Source organism: Leptonotus elevatus, chromosome 1 (genome assembly GCF_054856555.1).
Source record: "Leptonotus elevatus isolate MCC_2025b chromosome 1, RoL_Lele_1.0, whole genome shotgun sequence".
NCBI classification, from domain to species: Eukaryota; Metazoa; Chordata; class Actinopteri; order Syngnathiformes; family Syngnathidae; genus Leptonotus; species Leptonotus elevatus.
The window spans coordinates 2746385-2773723 of NC_141239.1; the positions used below are offsets into that span (position 1 = coordinate 2746385).

The window sequence follows — 27339 nt, forward strand, 5'->3', positions numbered from 1 at the left end:
CGCAAACATGTTTTCGAGAGTGTCTGGGAGAGGGCTTGGACAGCCCGGTTTCTCACGCTCACAACTTTTTGCTAACGAATAAAAGACGGAGCGGCACACGGTCCGGACGGAGTCCGCTGTGGAACACGTACGATTGCCCAGCCGTTGTTGCAGCTCGCTTCACCCGGACCGTAGGCTCCCCGGTCTAGTGTCAAGGTAAGCGCTGATGATGATCATATTATAATGCTAAACGTTCTAGTGTATTGATTGCTGTTTGCGGGGAATAAAAGGTACAATCATTCGAGCAAAGCACAGGCATTGATGACTGTCTGCGGGGAATAAAACTTACAATTATTCTAGCACAGTATAAAAGTGTTTATTGCTGTTTGCGGGTAATAAAAGGCACAGTTATTCTAGCAAAGCATATTGTGATGTCTCCTCTCCTGATCTGAAGCCAGCCATTTATGCATTCATATATTCTATTGTGTGTGTGTGTGTTATGAATAAAGTTTTGATTGATTGATTGCTTGAAAGATATATCATATTCTATATATAACAAATGTAACTTTCAGGCACGATATGTGTGGTGCATTAACATGGCTTTGTGGCTACAAGATGCGGCTTCTACTTTTAAGCTTAGCACATAGAGTCAAGTTAACGTATTCAAATTGTATTTTGTTGTAAAACTCACTTCAAAGAGTTATTCACATTTGATCATATGTTATCAATTGAAAACGTATTGATGTGTGAAAACGTAGTATGCACTTAAGTTACAATAACATAATGGCTGGAATTATTTTACTGTGTACAGTAATGAGGACTGCATTTTGATATTTTTAACGCTATATAGTAGTCCTAGTGCTAAGCAAGGGAGAGTAAGAAGTGTACAAACCTGCTGTGTGTAGCACAAGTCGAGGCTCCTCGTAAACATCGTCCAGCATTTCAAGATGTTGCTCGTTCTCTTCTTCTCCTCCAAAGAATTCCTCCTCGTACTTTGGTGCCGTTTTTGCAAACATTTTAGCACAATAATGCCAACAAAGTCACACTTGATCTCTTCTTGACGACGTGTTATGTGCTTCTCTTTGCGAGCAGCTAGCGAGCTAAGATGAGCTAAGCTAAGCTAAGTAGGGCGAGAAGCATAAACTCGCACCGAAACGAGTTCATTCACACGCTGAGATTTGATCAATGGTGTCGTAGTCCATCAAAGTAGGGATTAACGTCCTGTTTGGAGGTTGTAGTCGGTTCAGCACGGAATCGAAAATAATGATTTAGCGGAGGGCGTCTGGTTACGTGAAGAAACGAAAGTAGACCTGCGTCGGAAGTCAGGCAGGACACGCCCCCGCTGCGATATGATTGGCTGCTGGAGATTGTCGGCTTCAAAGCAAGCACTGTCATCAAGTCATCGACAGATGTCGCCATTTTTGTTGCAGTTACAAAGACATAAAACTGCGAGGTCTCATTTCTCCCTTTTTCAGTCTGTTGTTCCCGATATGTAAAGTTTAAATTGGATTTATTGTGGTGAATGTGCAGATTAAAAATTTGCCATCGAGATGAACAAGCATTTTGAGGTACCGTAAACTGAACGTTTATTATCAGGGATGCGATTTAACCATCACATGTTATGAGTTTAATTTATTGCTCTAGTACTGGCATTAGCTAGTATCAAACATTTGATGCAGTATCTGATATATTACTGATATATGCAATATTTGTACTTTTGGCCAGTTTCGTCATCTGTGGCTTTCACAAATTCCTGCTGCAAGGTTTGAATGCAACACTTACCTTCTAATAAAGGTTAGTGATGACACGCCATTGCACTTCGAGTCGAGCACACTTATCATATCTTACGCTCCCCTAATGCTCAGAAGTACAAATGTATTGCATTTGCATTGTACTGCCGGTTTACTTAATGTGGTCATTTTTAAACTAATCCAATCCACTTTATGTCTACAGCACATTTTATAAACAAGTGTTTCCAAAGTGCTGCACATTGAGATCCAAATACACATGAAATCTAGTAAAAACCAACAATAATTTTAAAAAAGTCAATAAGTTACTAAAATACAATAAGTAAAATAAAGGAATAAATACAATAAAAATATATTTAAACCCCCCCAAAAATAATAATAAAAATTAAATAATAATCAAATTAAATTAAAAAAACACGCGGACCACACAATTCATGCTGAACTAAAAGCCAAGGAATAAAAGTGGGTCTTAAGCCGAGACTTAAAACACTCCGAACGTGGCCATACTGCACATCTGGCTTTGTGTGTCCCTGAAGGTATTTTCCACGCTAATTTGGGAAAATGGCAAGGTGGCTTTTTCTTCTATATTTTATTTCTATTTCATACACAAGGCAACTCAATGTGCTTCACATAAGCAAATACACAACACCTACAAACGTCAACAAACACAACCGTTAACGACATTCGGAAGCAAAGCAGAGAAAACAAAAGTAGCTTACAATATTACTAAAGCATACATTGGCGTTTAAACACATTAAAAGAAAACTTTAAAAACATTTCATATTCATAGTTTGAGTAGCTTTGAAAGCATTACGTTTACACTTTTAAGTAAAGCTGGAGTTGATTCTTCTTGTCTTTACTCGAGTAATGAATGGAAATATTTTTGACAGGGCCAGGTAGCTTTGAATAGTGTTTTGTCCTTAAAAAATAAAATCTCCACTTTAAAAAAACTGCATTGTATGTTTATTTGGGTTATCTTTGATGTTGACATTTGTTTGATGATTTTAATCATTCAAGTGGGCAAACTGTGCAATAAAAGTGAGAATTTGAGAGGAGGGCAAATACTTTTTCACTGCAAAAGATATCCGACATGATTTGAGGTCATTGTCGTAGCCGCTGACACTTGGAACTGGAGCAATGTTCAAGATAAACGCAATATTAACCTGAATGCCGTCTTTAGACGAGTGGAGGCACATACAACATATTGTTAAGAACATTTTGGGTTGACTTCCCCTTTAAGTTTTGTTGCTGCAAAATTTTGGGTTCTGGGGGGCTCCATGCAAGATATCAGCTCGTGGGGTCTCAATCAATATGAAAAAGGTCGAGATCAGCGAAGGACGACACGAGAGGAGCTGATTAATGATCTCCCTCAACAAAATGCAATTTTTTCCCCCCCATGTCCTTCTTTCAATTTTTTCTGATATTCTGTCTATCACTGTTAAAATAAAGTTGCCATAAAAATCAAAGACTTATTAATTTCTAAGTCTGAACATTTTTTAAATAAGCAGGATCACTTATTTCCTCCTTCTCTATTTTATTCAAAATCATTTACACTTTTACAGCACACAAGACTCACTCCCTTCATTTTTTTAAGCTTTAAAGATCGCTGCTTTTCTCACCAGCACACTTGTGTGTCTCAACAAGCTTTTTACTAGAGAATCTTTTAGCACAAACACTGCAACTAAATGGTTTCTTCCCAGCATGTGTTCTTGAGTGGCTTTTTAAATTTCCCTTGTCAGAGAAGCTTTGGCCACAGTCTGGGCAGGAAAAAGGTTTTTCTCCAGTGTGGGTTCTTGTGTGTACTGTTAAAGCGGACTTTCGTGAGAAGTGTTTGCCACAGTCTGGGCAGGAAAAAGTTTTTTCTCCAGTGTGGGTTCTTGTGTGTACTGTTAAAGCGGACTTTCGTGAGAAGCTTTTGCCACAGTCTGGGCAGGAAAAAGGTTTTTCTCCAGTGTGGGTTCTTTTGTGTATTTTTAACTGTCCCTTCTGAGAGAAGCTTTTACCACAGTCTGGGCAGGAAAAAGGTTTTTCTCCAGTGTGGGTTATTGTGTGTACTGTTAAAGCGGACTTATGAGAGAAGCTTTTGCCACAGTCTGGGCAGGAAAAAGCTTTTTCTCCAGTGTGGGTTATTGTGTGTACTGTTAAAGCGGACTTATGAGAGAAGCTTTTGCCACAGTCTGGGCAGGAAAAAGGTTTTTCTCCAGTGTGGGTTCTTGTGTGTACTGTTAAAGCGGACTTATGAGAGAAGCTTTTGCCACAGTCTGGGCAGGCAAAAGCTTTTTCTCCAGTGTGGGTTATTTTGTGGTTTGTTAAAGTACTCTTGTCATTGAAGCTTTTGCCACAGTCTGGGCAGGCAAAAGTTTTTTCTCCGGTGTGTTTTCTCATGTGGCTTGTTAAATTTGACTTATGAGAAAAGCTTTTGCCACAGTCTGGGCAGGCAAAAGGTCTTTCTCCGGTGTGTTTTCTCGTGTGGATTGTTAAATGTGACTTATGAGAGAAGCTTTTGCCACAGTCTGAGCAAGAAAAAGGTTTTTTTCCAGTGTGTTTTCTCAGGTGAACTTTCAAATTCCATTTTGAACTGAATGTTTTCGCACACTGAGAACATTTGCAGCGGTTGTTGTCAGCATGATCACCTTTAGCGAATTCATCATCGTCAGTGTCAGCAGACTGTGACCTTATGTCATCACTTTGTGCTGGTGATGATCCCCATTGGTCTGCATCACCTTCTGTCTCCATGTGTTGAGGAGTTGAGCTGCTCGGAGGCTCCGCCCCTCTGTCCTCCTCACTCTCACCCATGACTTCATCTTTACTCTTAAAAGGGGCAAAGGTCAGTGGTGTCCTGGTGACATCATCCTCAAACTCCTCCTCTTTGACGAAAAGGGGCTTTTCTTCCTCTTTGATGTAAGGATGCTCTTCTTCCTCCTGTTTCACATGAGGAGACTTCACCACCTGTTCCTCAGGACGAAGACATTTCTCACCAACGTCTGCGGGACACAAGAAGGCAAACATACATTTGGTCTAGTAAAGTCAAATCTCAAGCGCGCCTTGATGTTGTGTATTATTGTTTCTAACCGGCCGCTAAGCGGTCTCGGCGAAACGGCCTAAATGTGCACATTTGTTTTATTCATAACCGCTTGTAAATGTCTAGAAGCATTCACGGCAAATCTGAGACATTGCACGCCAAAATAACGTTTGTGGGAGATTTGCCGGTTACGGCAAAAATAACCGTTGCCTAAACAATCACAAACTAACGCTACAACATAGTCTCTGTAGTAACGTTATGCGACTTTTCCTTATGGTAAAACGTTATGCCACTTTTCGACATATTGAAATAGTTCTCAAATGTGTAAGAGACATGTCTGTATTTTTCTTTTCTTCTGCTGCCATGGCCAGTCGCTGCCATTCACAACATTAGCACATGGCTACTGTTAACATTGTTAACATTTTTTACTGTTTCAATTGATATTTTAACCGTTTTGAATTTAGTTATAGCTGTGTAGTAATAAGAAAACAGTTCATTCAAATGTTATTCGATGTATAGTGTCTTTGTTCCATTCCCTGGTAAAGGAATGTCTAATAAGGTTTCTGTTCTTATCTAAAGAAGTATATGTTTGAAAGTAAAAGCAGAGTTTCTGTCCATAAATTATCCGGTCCAAGAAGTGCCGGGACCAATTATTTTCCTACATCTGGAGTGGACTAAGATACGAGCTGAAGATTCATTATCTGTTTTTGTATTTCACTCTTCCCACAAGGACAGGAGACAGGAGGGGGAGACTATTTTCTGTAAACACTAATTTTTGTATAAGTTGGGATGAGCCCATTTAGGAACCGATGCTGATTCAGTAAGGATCCTTCATGGCATCAGAAATTTCTGAATAAAGATCTCTTGCAAGAAAACCTCTTCACCGATCTCAACTTTGAGTTTTATTTTAACACACAAGAAAACAAAGAAAGTTTTCTATCACTACCATGACAGAAACCACTGCCCCTTCGAGAGAGAAGGGTGTGGCTTAGACATGGCCTGGTGCAGCTATTTACATAAAAGTGACACAACCCTAAAACAGGCTGTTTTGAACAGAGTGTTTTTCTTGGCTGATTGAGGGACAGCAAAAATATTAGATCCAAAGTCAATTTTGATGAATGCATGTCACAGACATGTCTTTTATACATTTAAGAAGTATTTTAGAATGTTGAAAGAATAATATGAGACCCTTAAAAGCAACCCTTCCAACCCTGGTTATAAGTCTGCACTTCTTCACGTAATCATGACATGTCGCTAGCAGAGAATGCTAGTAGTAGCACGAAAACAAAACGCCGAAGTTGGAAGCGTTGACGCGCGACGATGGTCACGTCATAAAGCCTCACGGCTAGCGATGCTAACGCTGGAAAACGCGGAGCACAACCGGACGATAGAGAGTACCCCGAGTCCAATGCATATTCATCGGAGGAGCGGGTGAAAAAAACATATCGGCCTATCTTTAGACCTTATGTCATTACTTTGTGCTTGCGGTGGTCGCCAGTGGTTTGCATCACCTTCTGTCGTCATGTGTTGAGGAGTTGAGTTGCTGCTTGGAAGCTCCGCCTCTCTGTCCTCCTCACACTCACTCTTGACGTCATCTTCACTCTTTAAAGGGGCGAAGATCAGTGGTGACTTGGTGACATCATCCTCAACCTCCTCCTCTTTAACAAAAAGTTTTTTTTTCTCCTCTTTGATGTAAGGATGCTCCTCCTCCTTTTTAACATGAGGACACTTCGCTTCCTGTTCGTCAGGACGAAGATATTCCTCACGGACGTCTGCAAGACGCAAGAAGACAAGCGTGAGTTGATGTGTATTATTGTTTCGACAGCAGCACCTTGACTTGGGTCTATCGCACACGGTACGCATCAGAAACCCAAATCGAACCGGACCATTGGGGGGGGCACCGTCAGAGCTGAATTGACTTTTAAGGCGTGCCAATCTCATCTCTCAAAGCCCAGAGAGTCAATATAATATAATATAATATAATATAATATAATATAATATAATATAATATAATATAATATAATATAATATAATATAATATAATATAATATATCTCCAAATAAATCGAGGTTTTAAACAAATATCCTCCACTTGTCTTACCTGCCCCCCCTGTGATTTTATTGTTGACCATTTAAAAAACTACAACTGGCACTTGATACAGTTGCCCCAATGACAACAAAAAACATAGACCCAAGGTCCATGGATCCAAGGAGAAATGAGGAAGTAAAGAACCTTAAACGTAGTTGCAGGGCGGCGGAGAGGAGATAGAAAAAAAAAATCAGCAAATATTCATTGAGCAACCAAAAAAATCAACAATTATTCTTAAGATTGTGTTTCACAAACGCTCTCCATCTAACCTAGCTGAGCTGGAGCTGTTTTGCAAGGAGGAATGGGCAAACATTTCAGCCTCCCGACGGGACAAACCCCAAAAGACTTGAAGCTGTAATTGCCCTAATTTTCAGGGGGGGATTGTACAACAAGTTTGTTAATAAAATCTACATTTTGTTCCACTTCATGATTGTGTGCTACTTTGTGTTCATCGTTCAGATAAAATTTCAATAAATACATTTGTTTTTGTGGTCGTAACGTGGAAAATTGTTGAAAAACGAGTACACTCACGGCGTCCTTTCAGTGCTACAGCCTTCGCTCGCCTTTGGAACAGTCTGCCGGAGGAACTCAGGGCCCCAAAGAACGTTCAAGATTTTAAGAGCAGGCTCAAGACAAGTTTTTTTAAATGTAGATTTTAGTTAATATTAATGTACCTGTCTTTATATTTTAATGTAGTTACTTTTGCTTCGATCTTATCTAACTATATATATATATATATATATATATTATTGATCTATTTTATATTTTCACTGGGTTTTGTTTTTTTTAGTCTTCGAGCCCTCTAACCTTAACCTCACAAGCCAGAATGATTGTGATTCACTCAAGGGAGCGCTAAGTGGTCTCGGCGAAACGGCCTAAATGTGCACATTTGTTTTATTCATAACCGCTTGTAAATGTCTAGAAGCATTCACGGCAAATCTGAGACATTGCACGCCAAAATAACGTTTGTGGGAGATTTGCCGGTTACGGCAAAAATAACCGTTGCCTAAACAATCACAAACTAACGCTACAACATAGTCTCTGTAGTAACGTTATGCGACTTTTCCTTATGGTAAAACGTTATGCCACTTTTCCACATATTTAAATAGTTCTCAAATGTGTAAGAGACATGTCTGTATTTTTCTTTTTTTCAGCTGCCATGGCCAGTCGCTTCCATTCACAACATTAGCACATGACTACTGTTAACATTGTTAACATTTTTTACTGTTTCAATTGATATTTTAACCGTTTTGAATTTAGTTATAGCTGTGTAGTAATAAGAAAACAGTTAATTCAAATGTTATTCGATGTATAGTGTCTTTGTTCCATTCCCTGGGAAAGGAATGTCTAATAAGGTTTCTGTTTTTATCTAAAGGAGTATATGTTTGAAAGTGCAAGCAGAGTTTCTGTCCATAAATTACCCGGTCCAAGAAGTGCCGGGACCAATTATTTTCCTACATCTGGAGTGGACTAAGATACGAGCTGAAGATTTATTATCTGTTTTTGTATTTCACTCTTCCCACAAGGACAGAAGACAGGAGGGGGAGACTATTTTCTGTAAACACTGTTTTTGTATAAGTTGGGATGAGCCCATTTAGGAACCGATGCTGATTCAGTAAGGATCCTTCATGACATCAGAAATTTCTGAATAAAAATCTCTTGCAAGAAAACCTCTTCACTGATCTCAACTTTGAGTTTTATTTTAACACGCAAGAAAACAAAGAACGTTTTCTATCAGATGGTGACGCCCGACGTTTTAACGGTTACAGGCTGCGGCGTTCACGGACGAGCGGAACTTCTAGGCGCCTAAATAATTAATTACGGTAAGTGGAGACGTTTATCCACGTAGGGAAGTTCTGTCTGTTTGGGACCGCTGCAACCGGTTTTCGTCTTCTAAATTGACTAAATTTTACATGAGGTCTGAGTGAACAGGTATTAGTAGAGTTTGAAGTCGTTCGGTTAACGGAGGGATGCGAAGTCCTTGATTTTGGATTTTACTACGACATTGAACTATACACGTACGTGGTGACGAGGTCATTGTTTACGGAAGTACCGTCACGTTGGTTTATGCGCAGCTGAAGAAGCATTAAGAATTTTAAGACAAACAGGTTGAAGCAAGCGGCTTTATTTTGTTTTTGGGACGGGAGTCTCGCCGCTGTGAAGGAATCGCTAGATCATGACGGTTATTCTATGAATTTTGAGAGGAAAACGGGTAGACGCGGGGGTTTATTACGCCACCGCTAGGAAATCTAGAGATCATGATAAGCTGTTTATTTTATGATTTTTAAGGAGGTACAGGTCGACGTAGGGCTTTATTACGCCACTACTAAGGAATCGCTAGATCCGGATGTAATTTATTTTTATTATTTTTAACGAAGGCACGTTGTCTTTTGTGAAGTGTGTCCGTGCGCTTCGGAGGTATTTCCTGTTTGTCTGTATTTGTTACGTGTGTCCGTGTTCTTCGGAGGTATTTCATGTTTGTCTGTATTTGTTAAATGTGTCCGTGTTTTTTCGGATTTATTTATTTTGTCTGTGGTTAATTTTATTAGTTACCATTTTTTTGAGGGGAGGAACGAGTAACGTTGTTGAATAAATTTAACCTATTGAACTATCATACTACAAGTGAGACGTCACTGAATTGATAAATATTAATACGACTTGAATATAATAATAACTAAAGAGGTGAATAATTAAAATAAACAATGGAGGGCGGTTTTGACCGCGACACCGACTGGTTTGACCTAAAAATACTTCCGGTTCATAGTCGGAACTTATTCTTGGATGCACAAGTTAAGAATGCTTCCGAACTAAATTCTCACAGTTATCAGACTATTCTATTAATTGGACAAAATCAACACTTCTACCTATTACAGAAAATTCATGGAACCCTGCAAGCCAGGACCCATACTACTCATTTCCTATAGGTAATTTAAAATACTTAGGCATAAAAATCTCACCTAAATTAACTGATTTAGTTAATTTAAATTTCACTCCACTTCTGGATAGCATTTATAGTGACTTGGAGCGCTGGAATAATCTTCCTATTTCTCTAATAGGACGAATAGCCACTATTAAAATGAAAGTTTTACCCAAAATAAACTATTTTTTCTCAATGATTCCATTTAAACCTACGGCTAACTGGTTCCAGTTGTTGGACTCAGCCGTTACAAAATTTTACTGGAAAAAAAAAAGAAGCAAAGATTAGTCTATCTACTCTTCAGAAAAATAAATCCAAAGGAGGTCTAGAGGCACCAAATTTTATGCACTATTATATAGCCAACCAGCTACAATATATTATTTTATGGGCACAACCCAATAGAGATACTAACTGTTGGCTGGAACTAGAACAGAAGGATTGTAATAACCTCAGACTCCTAGATTTACTTTTTATTACAACATCGATTAAGCGCCATAACTGCTTTAAAAATCCAATGATTTCCGCCACCCTGACTGCCTGGTGGAAGGCACTAGAAATGACAAAAGCCCAAGTGGAGCCCAGCGGGCTTTCTCCCCTATGGCATAACCCCGACTTTCAAATTAACAACCAATCGTTTTATTTGAATGTGTGGGAGCAGAAAGGAATTACACATCTCCACCATCTCTTCTCAGATAATATGTTTATATCATATACATCCTTGCTCCAAAAATATAAAATAAAAAACGGAAACTTTTTACATTATTTGCAAGTTAAAAGTATGATAAAGAAACAAATTCCAACACTCCAGGGTACGCTCCAACCGCCTGTTTTAGCTAAAGATATTACCAAGCTTTCTCCGACAACAACAAAAAAACTCTCAAAAATATATAAGTTACTTTCATATACTGATAAAACGTCTTTACCCATCTCAAAATGGGAAACAGACTTGTCTATAGCTCCGGAATCTGTCTTTTGGATTCAAGTTTGTGAAAATGTTTTTAAAATGACAAAACACACAAATTTACAACTTATCCAATATAAAATTATTCACAGAACATACATTACTCAATATATGATGAAGAAAATGGGACTCTCAGACTCCGACATTTGTCTCCAGTGTTTACAAAACACTACAGACACTTATTTTCATGCTTTATGGTTATGTACTCCGGTTATGTGTTTCTGGACTAAAGTCTTAGAAAAACTTTCCGCTGTCTTGGACTGTAGGATACCGTTCTCTCCAAACTTGTGTTTGCTAGGTGACTTAACAACAATTGACTTACCACATAAACAATTTCAATCTATACTTGTAGCCCTTACTATCGCAAAAAAAACAATTCTTGTTAACTGGAAAAATAAACAAACTTTGAATATCGACCAATGGTCTAACCTCCTCATAAATCATATTTTAATGGAAAAAATATCTGCCTCAAATAAAAACCAAATGTCAAAATTTAAAGAAACATGGTCTACGTATATAGAATTTTTTAACCTAAACTTGGATTTTAATTCTGCCTGTTAGCGAGAGCCACAGCAGCGTTATAACTTGCATTGATGTTTCTGTATTAGGCAATTTGTAACTAATGGTTGTGTTTCTATAGTCAGGAACCCGGCTGCTGCCAGCGGGATCGAGCGGATTCACCTCCGATGGGCACCAGGGGTTGATATTCGGATTCACGGCATGCCAGTGGGTTAATTCTGTGGGTGCTGTCCCCCCTGGCGGGGAGTGGGCGGGTCTGCCCCTCTGTTGGCTGCTGGGTGGCGGCTGCGTCTTGGCCGTTCCCTGGGTCTCTTGGGGGGTGCTGCGTTGCGGGGCTTTCCCTGGTGTCGGGGGCGGCGCCGTTCCGGCGCGGTCCGTCGCTCTGGGCCCGGCGACGCGGTTCGGGGCCTGTGGGCCGCCGGGGTGCCCGGTGGTTCCCTCTCCCCTCCCCCTTCCTCCCCCTTGCTGCCTCTCCCTCCTCGCCTCTCCCCGCCCGTCCTCCGCCTCCCTGTCCCCTCTCCCTCGTCGCCCTTCCTCCTCCTCTCCCCCTCTCCTTGCGTCCCTGCCGCTGCCCCCTGCCCTTCTTGTCGTCCCCTTCCCTCCTCCCTTCCCCTTCCCCGGTACGCCTTCCTTCCCCTCCCCTGGGCCGGGGGCTCCATCCATGGCCCGGATCTTGGTGCTACGGGGGCCGGCGGGGGTGGCTGGGGTTTGGTGTCGTGCCCGCCCCGCTCCGGTGGGCGTCCTGGCACCTCGGGCGGGACCCAGTATCCGGGGGGCGAGCCCTATCGCCCCGCCGGACGGGTCCCATATGCCCGCCGGGGTCCTGGTGGGGTGGGTGGGGGCTTGGTGGGCCGGTGCGCCTCCTGCCCCCGCCCGGTTGGGGAGGGCCCCGCTGGTCACACCTCTTAACTCACTACACTAGGTTTGCACAATACACTTTTATAGACATATAGGGCACATAACACACTTTGGGGGGTGGGGTAGGGTGGAAACACCGTCTTCACCCTACAACTCCCCTCCAATTTTAATACACCACACAACTTGTGGGTGGGGGGGGGGGGTCTTGTGGGGGTGCCATCGGTTGGGGGCCGCAGTATAGAGCAGTGCTGCGGTCCCCTGTCCGTGTCGCCACCCCCCCCCCTCCCCGCCCTATCTATTTTTTTTAATGCACCACATACACTCAGCAACATGCTTGGGTGGCGGGTGGATCGGAGCGTGGGAATATCATTTCCATCGGCTCCGGTTCACCTGCTCCTAATTTTAATGCACCACACACACACACTTGTATATACACTGGGTGGGGTCACATTCACGGTTTAGGGGTAGAGTTCGCCAGTCCGCGAGCTGGCGGACTCAGTAACAGGGGTTAATTTTCACAAAGAACGCTGGGGTGACGACCGGGGCCTTCCCCCGCTGGGCCTGGGGTTCGGGGGTGTCGGCCGCCCTCCGGTGCACCCATCTCCCCCTTCTGCCCCCGGTGTTCCGTCCTTCCACACGGCGGGGGGTGGGGTGGGCGCGGCTGCCCTCTCCGCTCCGCTGTCCGGCCCCTCTTCGGCGCCGGTGCCTGGGTGCGGGTGGTCCCCGGGGGCTGGGGGTCGGGGGGCTGCCGGTTGGTCGGGGTGGGGTCGGGGGGGGGGGCGGCGGTGGTGGGGGTTGCGGGGTGGGGGGGTGCTGGGGGTGGGGGGGTGTCTGGGGGATTGGGGGCGGCTGGGGCTGGGTTGGGTGGCGGGGGTGGATGGGGGGCGGGGGGTCGTGGGGGGGGCGGGGGTTGGGGGCCGGTGGGGTGCCTGGTGGGCCTGCAGTGCCCCGTCCTGCTGCGTTGGGCCGGGGGCGCGGGCCGTGTTGGGGCGGGGGGCGCTCCTGCTCCTGGGTTTGCTCTCCGGCCGGTGGCCCTGGCGGGGCCCGGGGGTCGTCCTTTGGCGCTGCCGCGGCCTGGAGGGCCCTGAGGTGTTGCGCTTGCTCTGTTCCGGCGGGGGTCGACGGCTCCCCTCTTTGGTGGAGATTTTCATGCATGCCAGATCCACCACACCAGCATCTACCGAAACTCAGACACAATCTGTTTCCTCCTCAGGTTATTGAATCGGTGGAGGCTGGTGTCTGCGGATCTCACGCGGCTTCGTCTGTCCTTCCTTCCTTTTCTCGGTCTCTCCTTTGGTCTCTTGAGGCCTCCCTGATTTTATGTTTTTTTGGATTTGTTGGGGTCTGGATGTTTCTTGGGCTGGGGAGGAGTTCTGGTGGGGGGTGTCTGGTCGGTGCTGGATTTCACCTTCCTTGGTTTTCTTCGGTCCCCTCGGGTCTCTTGGTGTTCGGTTTAGGTGAACGGTATGAGATTTTTTTCTAATAGGTTTTCTGGTGAGCTAACAAATACACGCACGCACGCACGCACATACACATACTCACCCACACACAAAAAAATATATATATATATATATATGTGTATATATATATATATATATATATATATATATATATTTAAAAAAAAAAAAAAAAAAAAAAAAAGAGCAATGATGATGACATTTCCGAATGAACAATACTGAGCTCTTAAAGAAGAAAAAAAAAAAAAAAAAAAAAAAAGGAATGCTTCCGAGGTTTCAGTCGGGGGCCATGTTCGAAAAACATCGACGTAAAATGAAAGTACTATTGAATGAATGGATGACGGCTTGCTGTGAAAAAGGTTGGTTTCCACCGTTGACATTCGCGGTTTGCTTGATATCTTTGATGAAAGCGGTGGAATTGGCATGCGTGAAAAAACGGCAAATCGCTGGACAAAATGGTACAAGAGACATTTGTATTTTCTTTAAATGGTAGAAGAGTCAGATGAAATTGTAAAAAAAGTGCATCGAATGATGATTAATGCTAGAATGTTGGCTTTGGGCAGTTCAGTTAAAATCGCTCGGATGGCAATGATAGAAGCTGGTGATAACAAAGTGGCTGATTTTGATGCTAAACTAACAGCTCCACCGGCGTATGCTGAGCCGCTCATGGGAAATATGTTTGATGCTATAAACCCGTTTACTAAATCACCATACAATACTGCTATTCAGATGCTGCAAAATTTGCAGGCGCCTACATTGACTGTAAATGGCGGTAATCTCAATGTGGATTGGAATGGTGAAAATTGTGATACGAATCCTCGACTGCATCGATCTGTTTTGCAGGCCGCGGCTGACGGCTTGGCAGCTGGCTTAAACGCCTCAGTGAAACAATTGGAGGAAAAATTAGACAACGTGTTGGCTATGAAGGATGGCCCGCAGGAAAAATTTACTCAGGCTAGAGCTTTCGGTTTGGAACTGACTAAACACGCTGAAGTGCCCCAGGTAGTTCGCAGCAAATGGCGTACGATTCTTTCTCGCTTTGAAAAAGCTGCAGACGACAAATTGACAGAACAAAACCGTTTATTGAAGGATAAACGAGACGAATTGTTTAGACAACAAGAACGTGACATGACCAATGAAGCTTCTAATGCGTTGGCTATTTACATAAAAGTGACACAACCCTAAAACAGGCTGTTTTGAACAGAGCGTTTTTCTTGGCTGATTGAGGGACAGCAAAAATATTAGATCCAAAGTCAATTTTGATGAATGCATGTCACAGACATGTCTTTTACACATTTGAGAAGTATTTTAGAATGTTGAAAGAATAATATGAGACCCTTAAAAGCAACCCTTCCAACCCTGGTTATAAGTCTGCACTTCTTCACGTAATCATGACATGTCGCTAGCAGAGAATGCTAGTAGTAGCACGAAAACAAAACAATCAATCCTGACTAAGGGTTTTAGGACAAATTCCTCTCAACATCGCTAATTAAAACGCTAATGCTATACCTACTAAACTGATGTGCCGCTGACATAAAACAACATGTAGTCAATTCCATTCCAGAAGCTGGCTGAGTAACACAAGAAATAGTTTAAGATTTTATTGATTGTTCTAATAACTGTTGTTGCAGAGCTGCCAACTGTTACGGGTTGTCCGTATTTTTTCGCACTCTTGATTAGATGCACTCCTTATAAAAAGGGAAAAAGAGCAGACGGTGGTTAGATCATACTGAAGTGGCCGCGTATTGTTTGGCCAAGATAAACAATCTGCGGTGGTTATTTTCCCGTGACCGCTAACTCACCGCCAAGTTGATGTAAGTTTGTGATGCTTTGAGCCACTGAACCATTTCAACAAAATGACTTCAGATTGATTCAGTGGTTCAGAACGCTTTGGGTTTCTCCATTTTCACTCAACTTTATTTTGAACATTTAAAAATGACAATAAAACAAAAAAGCATAATGTCACAATTGTGTCAAAAACAAACATTTAAGTTATTCCACAAAACAAGGATGAAATATAACTGTTTTCGCTCCCCATAAATAATAGTAATGACTTCCAAAGAAACTCATTTAACAAAGGAAAATACTTTCTGTTCGAAATGGAATAGGATGAAGCAACTGCTCATCTCGTCCTATCCCAATTATACCTCACTTATTACTTTAACTCATTATTCTTAAATGCCTTCACAAAAATTGTACTCAACCACTGTTTTTATTATTCCTCCCTAGTATATTTAGCAAAAATGATTTCGTTATACAATTTCTTAAATTGACAAATGCTTGTACTTCTTTCAATGTTTTCCTCAAGACCATTCCACAAAACAACACCACAGATCGAAATGCACATACTTTTGAGTTTTGTGCCAGTACATCATTTTTGTATGTTGCCGGGCAGCATATTATTATTTGCCCCATAGATTTTAAAACTGGACAAATAATGTAACAGATCCCTTAACTAGTGTGCACAATAAAAAAAAAACGTTTATTGGTGTATTCAAGGTACCCTACATGATTTATTATTCTCATGGCTTTTTTGCAGTGTGCATAATGATTGTATTGTAGTTTTGTAGAAATTACCCCAAACTTCTACACAGTAATTCAAATATGGTAATATTAATCAACAATACAAAATATACATTGTTTTCTCATTTAATGTGTCTGGTCTTTCCCAAAACTCCAACAGTGCGTGCTACCTTTGCCCTAACATGTTTTATATGGGATTTCCAGCAGATTTTGTCATCAAGAATCACACCCAGAAATGTATTTTCATAAACCCATTCAATTTGAACGTTATTAATCCTCAGTATTATTTGTGTATTTATTTTACGATTGAACAACATCAGTTTGCTTTTACTCAAATTTAATGAAAGTTTGTGTAGGTCAAACCATGTTTAAGTTGATTTAATTCTTTGTTAGTGTTAGAGCACACTATATTTTTGTACTCTTTTACGTGTTCCAATAAATCCAAGTTGAGATTCTGGTGAAGAGGTTCATTCAGAAATTTCTGATAACACAATTGAAGTCACCCAAGCAGTGATCCGTCCCAAACTCGAGCACACGGCACATTTATTGAAAAACAGTGTTCACAGGAAATCGCCCCCCCCCCCCCATCAAGTTCCCGTAGGTGCAAAATCAGATTAGACTTCGACAGCAGTATACCAGCTTGTCCTTGGACTTTCTTTGACCGAACAGAAAGTCCTACAAACTCTACTCCCTTAGATAATAGAAAAGAAACTTATTATTTTTCTCTTTCCCAGGCAAGAGAGAAAGATAAGAAAACAATCAAAAACATTATTCATCGAGCTATATTAAGTTAACATAATTACACCTACATCTACACAGTTATAACTAAATTCAAAACAGTAAAAATGTTAACAGTAGCTACCTATCTGCTGCAGGTTGTCTCCAGAACAGAAAATGTTTGTCATCTATAAATAGCACAAACTTTAAGATTTTCGAAACCATACAAATGTAGTTTATGTACATAGGAAAACATTTTGGTCGCATTTATCAATTGTGAATTCAAGATGAAGAATCTCAGGTTATTTTTTTAAAACAAGTGGCTAGTTTCCCTGAACGCGCTAACTACTAGCGCTAGCTAGCATGTTACAACGAAAACAACAACAACAACATTATTGTTGATTCATCACTTATTTTTGTACACTTTAGCAACAATTTCAACTTTTGGGCTGCTGGTAAAGAATAATAAGAGACCGTATTTGGAGAGATCTCAAAATCGAAGGTCTTGACCACAAATCTATTTTTAGCCAGAGCTAGCCACGGCTAGCGGCTCACATAGATCACAATCGCATTATGGTAAAAGCATTTTTACCATCTTACAATGACACTTACCTTAATCAAAATGGTTAGAACACACTTTGGTAGACTTTGTCGGTTGGAAATCCTTCCGAAGTATCTTTGTAATTCCGGACACTTCTTTGCCGTTCCCATTCGACATTCCATGGACCGGCACACAATGTTGGGCAAATGACGGCATGTGAATACTATTTAGAAGTTTCATTTCACATCTTTGTTCGCCCAATTATGCACCATTATGAAGCGGTGCGTGAAAATCCGGAACGAATGAACAAATGAATGAATCAAAGTAACTTGTAGTAAGTAACGCGAGCGCTCAGCATTTGGTTGCGTTGTCTTGCTAGTCGTTTGCCCCACGAAAGGCCCGCTGGGTCGATAGGTGGGGGTCGGTGACGTCATGTGAATATTATGTATTAGATAGCTAATTTGTCAGCCAGTTGAGTGTAACTCCTTTAATTCCATATTTTTCAAGTTTCCTAACTAGTACATGATGATCTATTGTGTCAAATGCCTTTTTTAAATCTACAAATACTCCTGCTACATTTTTTGGGGGTCCAGAGAACTGGTTATTTCTTCCACGTGGACCTCTTTGGTCTCAATCCATATTGACCTGTAATTTATCAATTCATACTCTTCAATGAAATTATCTAGGCTATTTGCAAAAAAAATGTCTAAAATGTTTGAGAATTGAGAAAGTAGAGAGACCGGCCTTTAATTAGTGAATTGACTTCTGTCTCCCGCTTTGTAAATCGGGACGATCTTGGCAGTTTTCATTTGATCTGGGAATACACCCGATGACAAGGACAAATTACACATATAGGTTAATGGCTTTACAATTACATCAATTACTTTCTTAATCAAAAACATATCAATGTCGTTCCAGTCTGTGGAAATGTTGCCCTTGCATTTGCCAACAATATCAAGAATCTCTTTTTCAGTTGCAGGATTTAAAAACATTGAGCTGTGGTTGCTATCAATAAAGCTCCCGACCCTCCCCAACCCTTCTTCCGGCTGTAGGTTTGCAATTTGTTCTGCCAGTTTGGGCCCCACACTTACAAAAAAATAGATTAAACCCACATCATTCATATTATTTATGTTTTGCTATCCTCAATAAAATATTCAGGATAACTTTTTGTTGAACCATTCCAGATAATAACACGTTCCATATCCCTTTTGTTGGTTTTATTCTTGTCCAATTATAGTAAACTTTCTTAGATTTTCTCATATAATTAATTTATCTTATATTTCTTTTCTGCTTCTACAGTTCTTAATTTTAAGAATTTCCTGTATAATGTGTTCTTTTTTTTGCATGCATTTTGTAGCCCTTTCGTGATCCATGTTTTTTCTGTGTATCTTTTCTTCTGGTAGTAACATTTTCTTGGACAATGCTTATCAAATAATGCTTTAAATATTCGCAGGAATGTTTCATATGATTTGTTAATGTCAGTATCCTCGTATACTATTCTCTCTGTTATCAGTAATTCATTTCTTAAGCTGTCAATAGATTCTTCTGTTCTTATTCTTTTATAGTTAAACACATTAAGATTCACAGACAATAACAAAATTCCAATCATACCTCACAAACAGTGGCCGATGATCACTGATGTCATTCAGAAGTAATCCACAAATCGAGGTATTATCCATATAGTGAGTAAATATATTATCAATTAGTGTGGCGGAATAAGATGTTACCCTGCTTGGTTTTGTGATTAAAGGAAATAAACTCATACTAAACATTACATCGATAAATTCATCAGTTAGTTCATGCTTATTAGGATTTAAAAGATCCAAATTGAAATCCCTGCAAACTAACACGTCCTTGTTTTTTTTTCATCGCTGGAAAACATTATTTCCCTACAATTATTAAATAATTCAATATCAGACCCCGGAGCTCTGTATACACAACCAACCAATATATTCTTCCCTTTTTTCCATACAAATTTCCAGAATAATGGCATTCATCTTCTCCACTTTTTTTGTATTCTAATCCTTCATCAACATACAGAGCCACTCCTCCTTTTTTGTTCTGCCTGTTTACGTAGTTCAGTTCATACCCATGTATTCATCACTAGCCTTTGGGGCTCTGTAGGATTCTATTGAACTACAAACACATGGATATTATTTTAACGATAGAAACAAGTTCTTCACGAAGTAGGCGAGCTAAGAAGTGTACAAACCTGCTCTGCGTAGCACAACACGAGGCTGCGTGCAAACATTGCCCAGCAGTTGAAGTCGAAGATGTTGCTCCTTCTCTTCTTTTACTCCAAAAAGTTCCTCCTCGTACTTCGGTGTCGTTCTTGAACACATGTTGGCACAATAACGCCCAAAAAGTCACACTTGATGTCTCGTTGTCGATGTGTCGCGATTACCAAACGCGTCTCCTTGTTAGCGGCTAGCAAGCTAAAATAAGCTAAGCTAACTAAGCCGCGAATCTTCAACGTGCACCGAGACGAGTTGATCCGGCCACAAAGACTTAATAAATTATGTTGTAGTCCTTCAAAGTAGTGATGGGCGTCCTGTGTGGAGGCTGCAGTCAGTTCAGCACCAAATCGGAAAGAATAATTTAGCGGAGGGCGTCTGGTGTCGTGAAGAAGCGAAAGCAGACGTGCGAGAAGTCGAGGACACGCCCACACTGCGATATGATTGGCTGCTGGAAGCTTCGATCGTGTATGGAGCGCTGTCATCAAGTCACCGACAGATGTCGCCATCTGCAAATTGAACCGCGCATTTTTATTTAGAAACACGATTTTACCGTACTCTGTACAGCCATGCACATAAAATTATATTACTTTAAAAGAAATTGAAAAAAGTCTTTGCTTTTGTGAATATTAGTTTCCTCAATGCAGAGGGGCCAACTCTTAGTCTGTCTCGCATCAGTCACATCTGGCCTTCAACACTATTTTGGATTAGGTTGTCTAATGCAGTGTTTCCCAACCAGGAGTATTGCAGCACTGCACATGGAGATCCTGACGTTGACGTCACGCGTCCCAAAATGGTCTTAGTGCAGCCATTTTGGCATGATAGAAAACGTATCTGCCACTTTGAGTAAACGGCAAACTTGAACAATGATTGACAGCTGTTGTGGACCAAATATAGGCAAAAATAAATAAATAAATAAATAAAATAAAAAAGATCAGCATGCTCCAAGCTACCAAAAGGATAATGAATGCCTAGCCAATATTGCACTTTGTACATGGTGGCCAACCTCAATGAATTACTCACCCTCCACAACGCCTAACGACACCTTATATAAACTCTATAAACTCATATAAAATTACAGCATATATACATTTTTAACAGCTCATGACTGATGTAAGTAATTTTTTGGAACTTTGCTTTTAAACATTTTTTTTAATTCAGCAAGTGACTGACATCTTTTCAGGTCAGTTCCAAAATCATTCCACAAATGAACACCTTTGCTTAATATTTGTTCTTGTTTTGATTTTTTTTGTAGACACTTATGTTTTAAGGACTCTCTCTCATTTCAAACAGCTTCTGAGTACTGTGGCAGAGTAGATGGTTGTGTGCTTTATACATTATTTGTACTATTTTAAATTTTAAATTTCATTGTATTTGATTTAATAAATAGAGAACTGAGAGAAAAGAGAGTTGGTTCTGTATATTTTGATCGATTTATAATTCTTATGGCTCTTTTTTGCAATTTGAAAACAGGATGGGTATTTGTTTTATATGCGTTTCCCCAGATTTCCACACAATAGGTCAGATATGGTAATAATAATGAACAATATCATGTGTAGAATGATTTCTGATTAGTTTTAGAGAGTATCCCTATCATTTTGGACATTTTCCTTTTGACATTTTCTATGTGTGACTTCCAACATCATTTTTCATCAATAACTACTCCCAAAAATAAATTTTCATACTCTTTCGATTTCAATTGAATTTACCATAATTTTGACCTGTTGTGTGGTTTGTCTAGTAACAAAAGCTATAAACTTGGTTTTGTTTAAGTTTAATAATTTATTTAAGTCAACCCAGTTTTTTAATGTGTTCAATTTATTCTCCACGGCAGTCAGAAGCTGCTTCAGGTTTTCTCCTGAACAGTAGAGAGTTATGTCATCGGCGAATAAGACACTTTTGAATATTTTTGAGACACAACAGATATCATTTATATACAATATAAATAATTTGGGGCCTAGCACAGACCCTTGGGGGACTCCATGAGTAATCTGCAAGTGTTTTGATTGTATGTTGTTAAACTGTAAGTACTGACATCTATTATCCAAATAACTTTTCATCCATTTATATGCCAAACCTCTTATGCCATATCTTTCTAATTCATTCATTAGTATAGAATGATCTATAGTATCAAATGCTTTTTTTTTTAATCTATAAAAATTCCAACATTAAATGTTTTATTATGTATGTTAGTAGATATTGTTTCTACGAGTTCCATGACTGCCATTGAGGTGGTCCGTTTTTCTCTAAACCCATTTTGATTTTCACTTAAAAGCTTATGTTTCTCAATAAAATCGCCCAGTCGATATGAAAAGAATTTTTCGAGAATTTTTGAGAACTGTGGCAGCAGTGATATTGCTCTATAATTAGTGAATATGTGTCTTTCTCTATTTTTATGAATAGGAATAACTTTTGCGATTTTCATTTTTGATTGAAATATACCGCTTTAAACGACAAATTACATATATATGTGAAAGGTTGCACAACATATTTTATAATACTTTTTACTAATTTAATACTTCTGTATCATTAACAGCATTAAGCCACATAGTGGATGAATTATTTTTAATGTGCTTATCTATTTGACATTTGTTTTGTGGCTCAGGGATTTCTTCTGCCAAATTACTGCCAACATTAACAATTTTTTTTTTTTTTTAAAGAGCTCAGTATTGTTCATTCGGTAATGTCATCAACATTGCTCTTTTTATTTTTTGTTTTATTATTTTGTATGTGGGTGAGAATGTGTATGTGTATGTGCGAGTGTGTGTGTATTCGTTAGTTCACCAAAAACCTATTAAAAAAATCCCATACCGTTCACCTAAACCGAACACCGCCGTCAGGAGACCCGAGGAAGGACCAAAGAAAAGAAAGGAAAGTGAAATCCAGCACCGACCAGACACCACCCACCGGGCCGTCAACCAGAGTTCTTCACCAAACCCAGAAACATCTAAATTCCAACAAATCAGGGAGACCTCAAGAGACCAAAGGAGAGACTGAGGAAAGGAAGGAAGGACAGACAAAGCAGAGTGCGATCAGACACCAGCCTCCACCAATTCAACGACCAGAGGAAGAAGCCGATTGTGTCTGAGTTTCGTGGTGCTGGTGTGGTGGATCTGGCATGCATGAAAATCTCCACCAAAGAGGGGAGCCGTCGACCCCCGCCAGGACAGAGCAAGCGCAACACCTCAGGGCCCCCCAGGCCACGGCAGCGTCAAAGGACGACTCCCGGGCCCCGCCAGGGCCACCGGCCGGAGAGCAAATCCAGGAGCAGGAGCGCCCCCCACCCCAACACGGCCCGCGCCCCCAACCCAACGCAGCAGGACGGGGCACTGCAGCCCCGCCAGGCACCCCACCGGTACACAGCCCCCGCTCCCCCCACGACCCCCATCCACCCCAACCCAGCCCCAGCCGCCCCCAGGCCCCCAGACACCCACCCACCCCCAGCACCCCCCGACTCCACCCCGACCAACCGGCAGCCCCACAGCCCCCGACCCCCAGTCCCCGGGGACCCCCCGCACACAGGCATCGGCGCCGAAGAGGGGCCGGACAGCGAAGCGGAGAGGGCACCTGCGCCGACCCCACCCCACCCCCCGCCACGTGGAGGGACGGAACACCGAGGGCAGAAGGGGAGATGGGAGCACCCCCGAACCCCAGGCCCAGCGGGGAAAGGCCCCGGTCGTCACTCCAGCGTTCTTAGTGAAAGCTAACCCCTTTTACTGAGTCCGCCAGCTCGCCGACTGGCGAACTCAACCCCTAAACCTTGAATGTGAACCCCACCCAGTGTATATACAAGTGTGTGTGTGTGTGGTGCATAAAAAAAAATTAATGAGGGGGGGGGGGGGCGTCGCGGCGGGGACACGGACAGGGGACCGCAGCACTGCTCTATACTGCGGTCTGCCCCAACCGATAGCACCCCCCCCCCCCCCACACACACACACAGTTGTGTGGTGCATTAAAATTGGAGGGAAGTTGTAGGGCGAAGACGGTGATTCCACCCTACCCCACCCCTCCCAAAGTGTGTTATTTGCCTTATATGTCTATAAAAGTGTATTGTGCAGTGAGTTAAGAGGAGCGACAAGCGGGCCCCCCCCCCCCCCCCAACCGGACGGGGGCAGGAGGCGCACTCGCCCACCAATAACCCCCACCCACCCCACCGGGACCCTGGCGGGCATATGGGACCAGCCCGGCGGGGCGATAGGGCTCGCTCCCCGGATACTGGGGCCCGCATGAGGTGCCAGGAGGTCCACCGGAGCGGGGCGGGCACAATACCAAACCGGCGCCGAGACCCGGGCCACGGATGGAACCCCTGGCCCAGGGGAGAGGAAGGAAGGCGTATAGGGGAGGGGGAAGGGAGGGGGGAAGGAGACGACAAGAAGGGCAAGGGGCAGCGGCAGGGCCGCAGACAGAGGGGGAGAGGAGGAGGAAGGGTGACGAGGGATAAGGGACAGGGAGGCGGAGGACGGGCGGGGAGAGGCGAGGAGGGAGAGGCAGCAAGGGGGAGGGGAGAGGGAACCACGGGGCACCCTGGCGGCCCACAGTTCCCGAACCGCGTCGCCGGGCCCAGAGCGACGGACCGCGCCGGAGCGGCGCCGCCCCGGACACCAGGGAAAGCCCCCCAACGCAGCACCCCCCCAAGACACCCAGGGAACGGCCAAGACGCAGCCGCCACCCAGCAGCCAACAGAGGGGCAGACCCGCCCACGCCCAGCCAGGGGGGGACAGCACCCACAGAATTAACCCACTGGCATGCAGTGAATCCGAATATTAACCCTTAGTGCCCATTGGAGGTGAATCTGCTCGATCCTCGATTGGCAGCAACTGGGTTCCTGACTATAAAAACACAACCATTAGTTACAAATTGCCAAATACAGAAACATCAATGTAAGTTATCGCGATGCGGTGGCTCTCGCTAACAGGCAGAATTAAGTAACCAGGTTTAGGTTAAAATATTCTATATACGTAGACCATGTTTCTATAAATTTTGATATTTGGTTTTTATTTGAGGCAGATATTTTTTCCATTAAAATGTGATTTATGAGGAGGTTAGACCATTGGTCGATATTCAGAGTTTGTTTATTTTTCCAGTTAACAAGAATTGTTTTTTTTTGCGAAAGTAAGGGCTACAAGTGAAGATTGAAATTGTTTATGTGGTAAGTCAGTTGTTGTTAAGTCACCGAGCAAACACAAGTTTGGAGAGAACGGTATCCTATAGTCCAAGACAGCGGAAAGTTTTTCTAAGACTTTAGTCCACAAATACATAACCGGAGTACATAACCATAAAGCATGAAAATAAGTGTCTGTAGTGTTTTGTTCTATGAATAATTTTATATTGGATAAGTTGTAAATTTGTGTGTTTTGTCATTTTAAAATCGTTTTCACAAACTTGAATCCAAAAGTCAGATTCCAGAGCTATAGACAAGTCTGTTTCCCATTTCGAGATGGGTAAAGACGTTTTATCAGTATATGAAAGTAACTTATATATTTTTGAACAAAATTATCATTTAAATTATTAGCTATGTCTGAAATTTTTTCAAACAATATTTTTATCATTTATAAAATATTCTGGATAATGATAGAGTATTCAATATTATTGTACTCTTTGCGTGTTCCAATAAATTGAAGTTGAGTCTCTGTGAAGAAGTCCCTTTGCAAAGGTAATTAGTCAGAAGCTTCTGATCACACAAATGAAGGCACCCAAGCAGTGATCTGTTCAAAAGTGTGTCTCCTCCTCCAGCACACAGCACATTTATTGAAAATCAGTGAATACAAGAAAATCCCTCTTCCCTCCCTTCAGTAAGTTCCCATAGGTACAAATCAGATTAGACTTGAAGAGCAGTATATCAGCCTGTCCTTGGACTCTCTTCGACCGAACGGAGACTCGTACCAACTATACTCCCTTTAGATAATATAGAAAAGAAACCTGTTACCTTCCTTTTTCCCAGGCAAGAGACAGATAAGAATACAATAGACAGTACTATTCATTGAGCAATACTGAGTTAACATAATTATACCTACATCTACACAGTTATAACTAAATTCAAAACAGTTAAAATATAAAGTAAAACAGTAAAAATGTTAACAATGTTAACAATAATCTATTGTTATGTGCTTCTCTTTGCTAGCGGCTAGCGAGCTAAGCTAAGCTAAGCTAAGTAGGGCGAGAAGCATCAACGCGCACCGAAACGAGTTTATTCACACGCTGAGATTTAATAAATTATGTTGCAGTCCATTATAGTGATGTGCGTCCTGTGTGGAGGTTGCAGTCGGTTCAGCACGGAATCGAAAATAATGATTTAGCGGAGGGCGTCTGGTTACGTGAAGAAACGAAAGTAGATCTGCGTCGGAAGTCAGGCAGGACACGCCCCCGCTGCGATATGATTGGCTGCTGGAGATTGTCGGCTTGGGAGCAAGCACTGTCATCAAGTCATCGACAGATGTCGCCATTTTTGCTGCAGTTAGAAAGACATAAAACTGCGAGGTCTCATTTCTCCCTTTTTCAGTCTGTTGTTCCCGATATGTAAAGTTTAAATTAGATTTATTGTGGTGAATGTGCAGATTAAAAATTTGCCATCAAGATGAACAAGCATTTTGAGGTACCGTAAACTGAACGTTTATTATCAGGGATGCGATTTAACCATCACATGTTATGAGTTTAATTTATTGCTCTAGTACTGGCATTAGCTCGTAGCAAACATTTGATGCAGTATCTGATATATTACTGATATATGCAATATTTGTACTTTTGGCCAGTTTTGTCATCTGTGGCTTTCACAAATTCCTGCTGCAAGGTTTGAATGCAACACTTACCTTCTACTAAAGGTTAGTGATGACACGCCATTGCACTTCGAGTCGAGCACACTTATCATATCTTACGCTCCCCTAATGCTCAGAAGTACAAATGTATTGCATTTGCATTGTACTGTTTGTTTACTTAATGTGATCATTTTTAAACTAATCCAATCCACTTTATGTCAAAAGCACATTTTATAAACAAGTGTTTCCAAAGTGCTGCACATTGAGATCCAAATACACATGAAATCTAGTAAAAACCAACAATAATTTAAAAAAAGTCAATAAGTTACTAAAATACAATAAGTAAAATAAAGGAATAAATACAATAAAAATATATTTAAACCCCCCCAAAAATAATAATCAAATTAAATAAAATGCCACGCGGACCACACAATTCATGCTGAACTAAAAGCCAAGGAATAAAAGTGGGTCTTAAGCCGAGACTTAAAACACTCCGAACGTGGCCATACTGCACATCTGGCTTTGTGTGTCCCTGAAGGTATTTTCCACGCTAATTTGGGAAAATGGCAAGGTGGCTTTTTCTTCTATATTTTATTTCTATTTCATACACAAGGCAACTCAATGTGCTTCACATAAGCAAATACACAACACCTACAAACGTCAACAAACACAACCGTTAACGACATTCGGAAGCAAAGCAGAGAAAACAAAAGTAGCTTACAATATTACTAAAGCATACATTGGCGTTTAAACACATTAAAAGAAAACTTTAAAAACATTTCATATTCATAGTTTATAGTTTGAGTAGCTTTGAAAGCATTACGTTTACACTTTTAAGTAAAGCTGGAGTTGATTCTTCTTAAGTCTTCTGAAACCCTCATATCTATGAACGTAATGAACGTGAATACTTTTGACAGGGCCAGGCAGCTTTGAATAGTGTTTTGTCCTTAAAAAATAAAATCTCCACTTTAAAAAAACTGCATTGTATGTTTATTTGGGTTATCTTTGATATTGACATTTGTT

At 41.5% G+C, this 27339-nt stretch overlaps 1 protein-coding gene across 1 annotated transcript; it reads right to left on the reverse strand.

Annotated features, from left to right (window-relative positions):
• Window positions 1-3323: 3323 nt before the first annotated feature.
• On the reverse strand, window positions 3324-19672 carry LOC147180337 (uncharacterized). Its single transcript, XM_086082275.1, has 2 exons — window positions 19543-19672; window positions 3324-4711 (listed from the first exon to the last, which is right to left on the reverse strand). The coding sequence occupies exons 1-2, from the start codon at window positions 19670-19672 to the stop codon at window positions 3324-3326; spliced, it is 1518 nt and encodes a 505-aa protein (XP_085938401.1).
• Between the last annotated feature and the right edge of the window lie 7667 nt (window positions 19673-27339).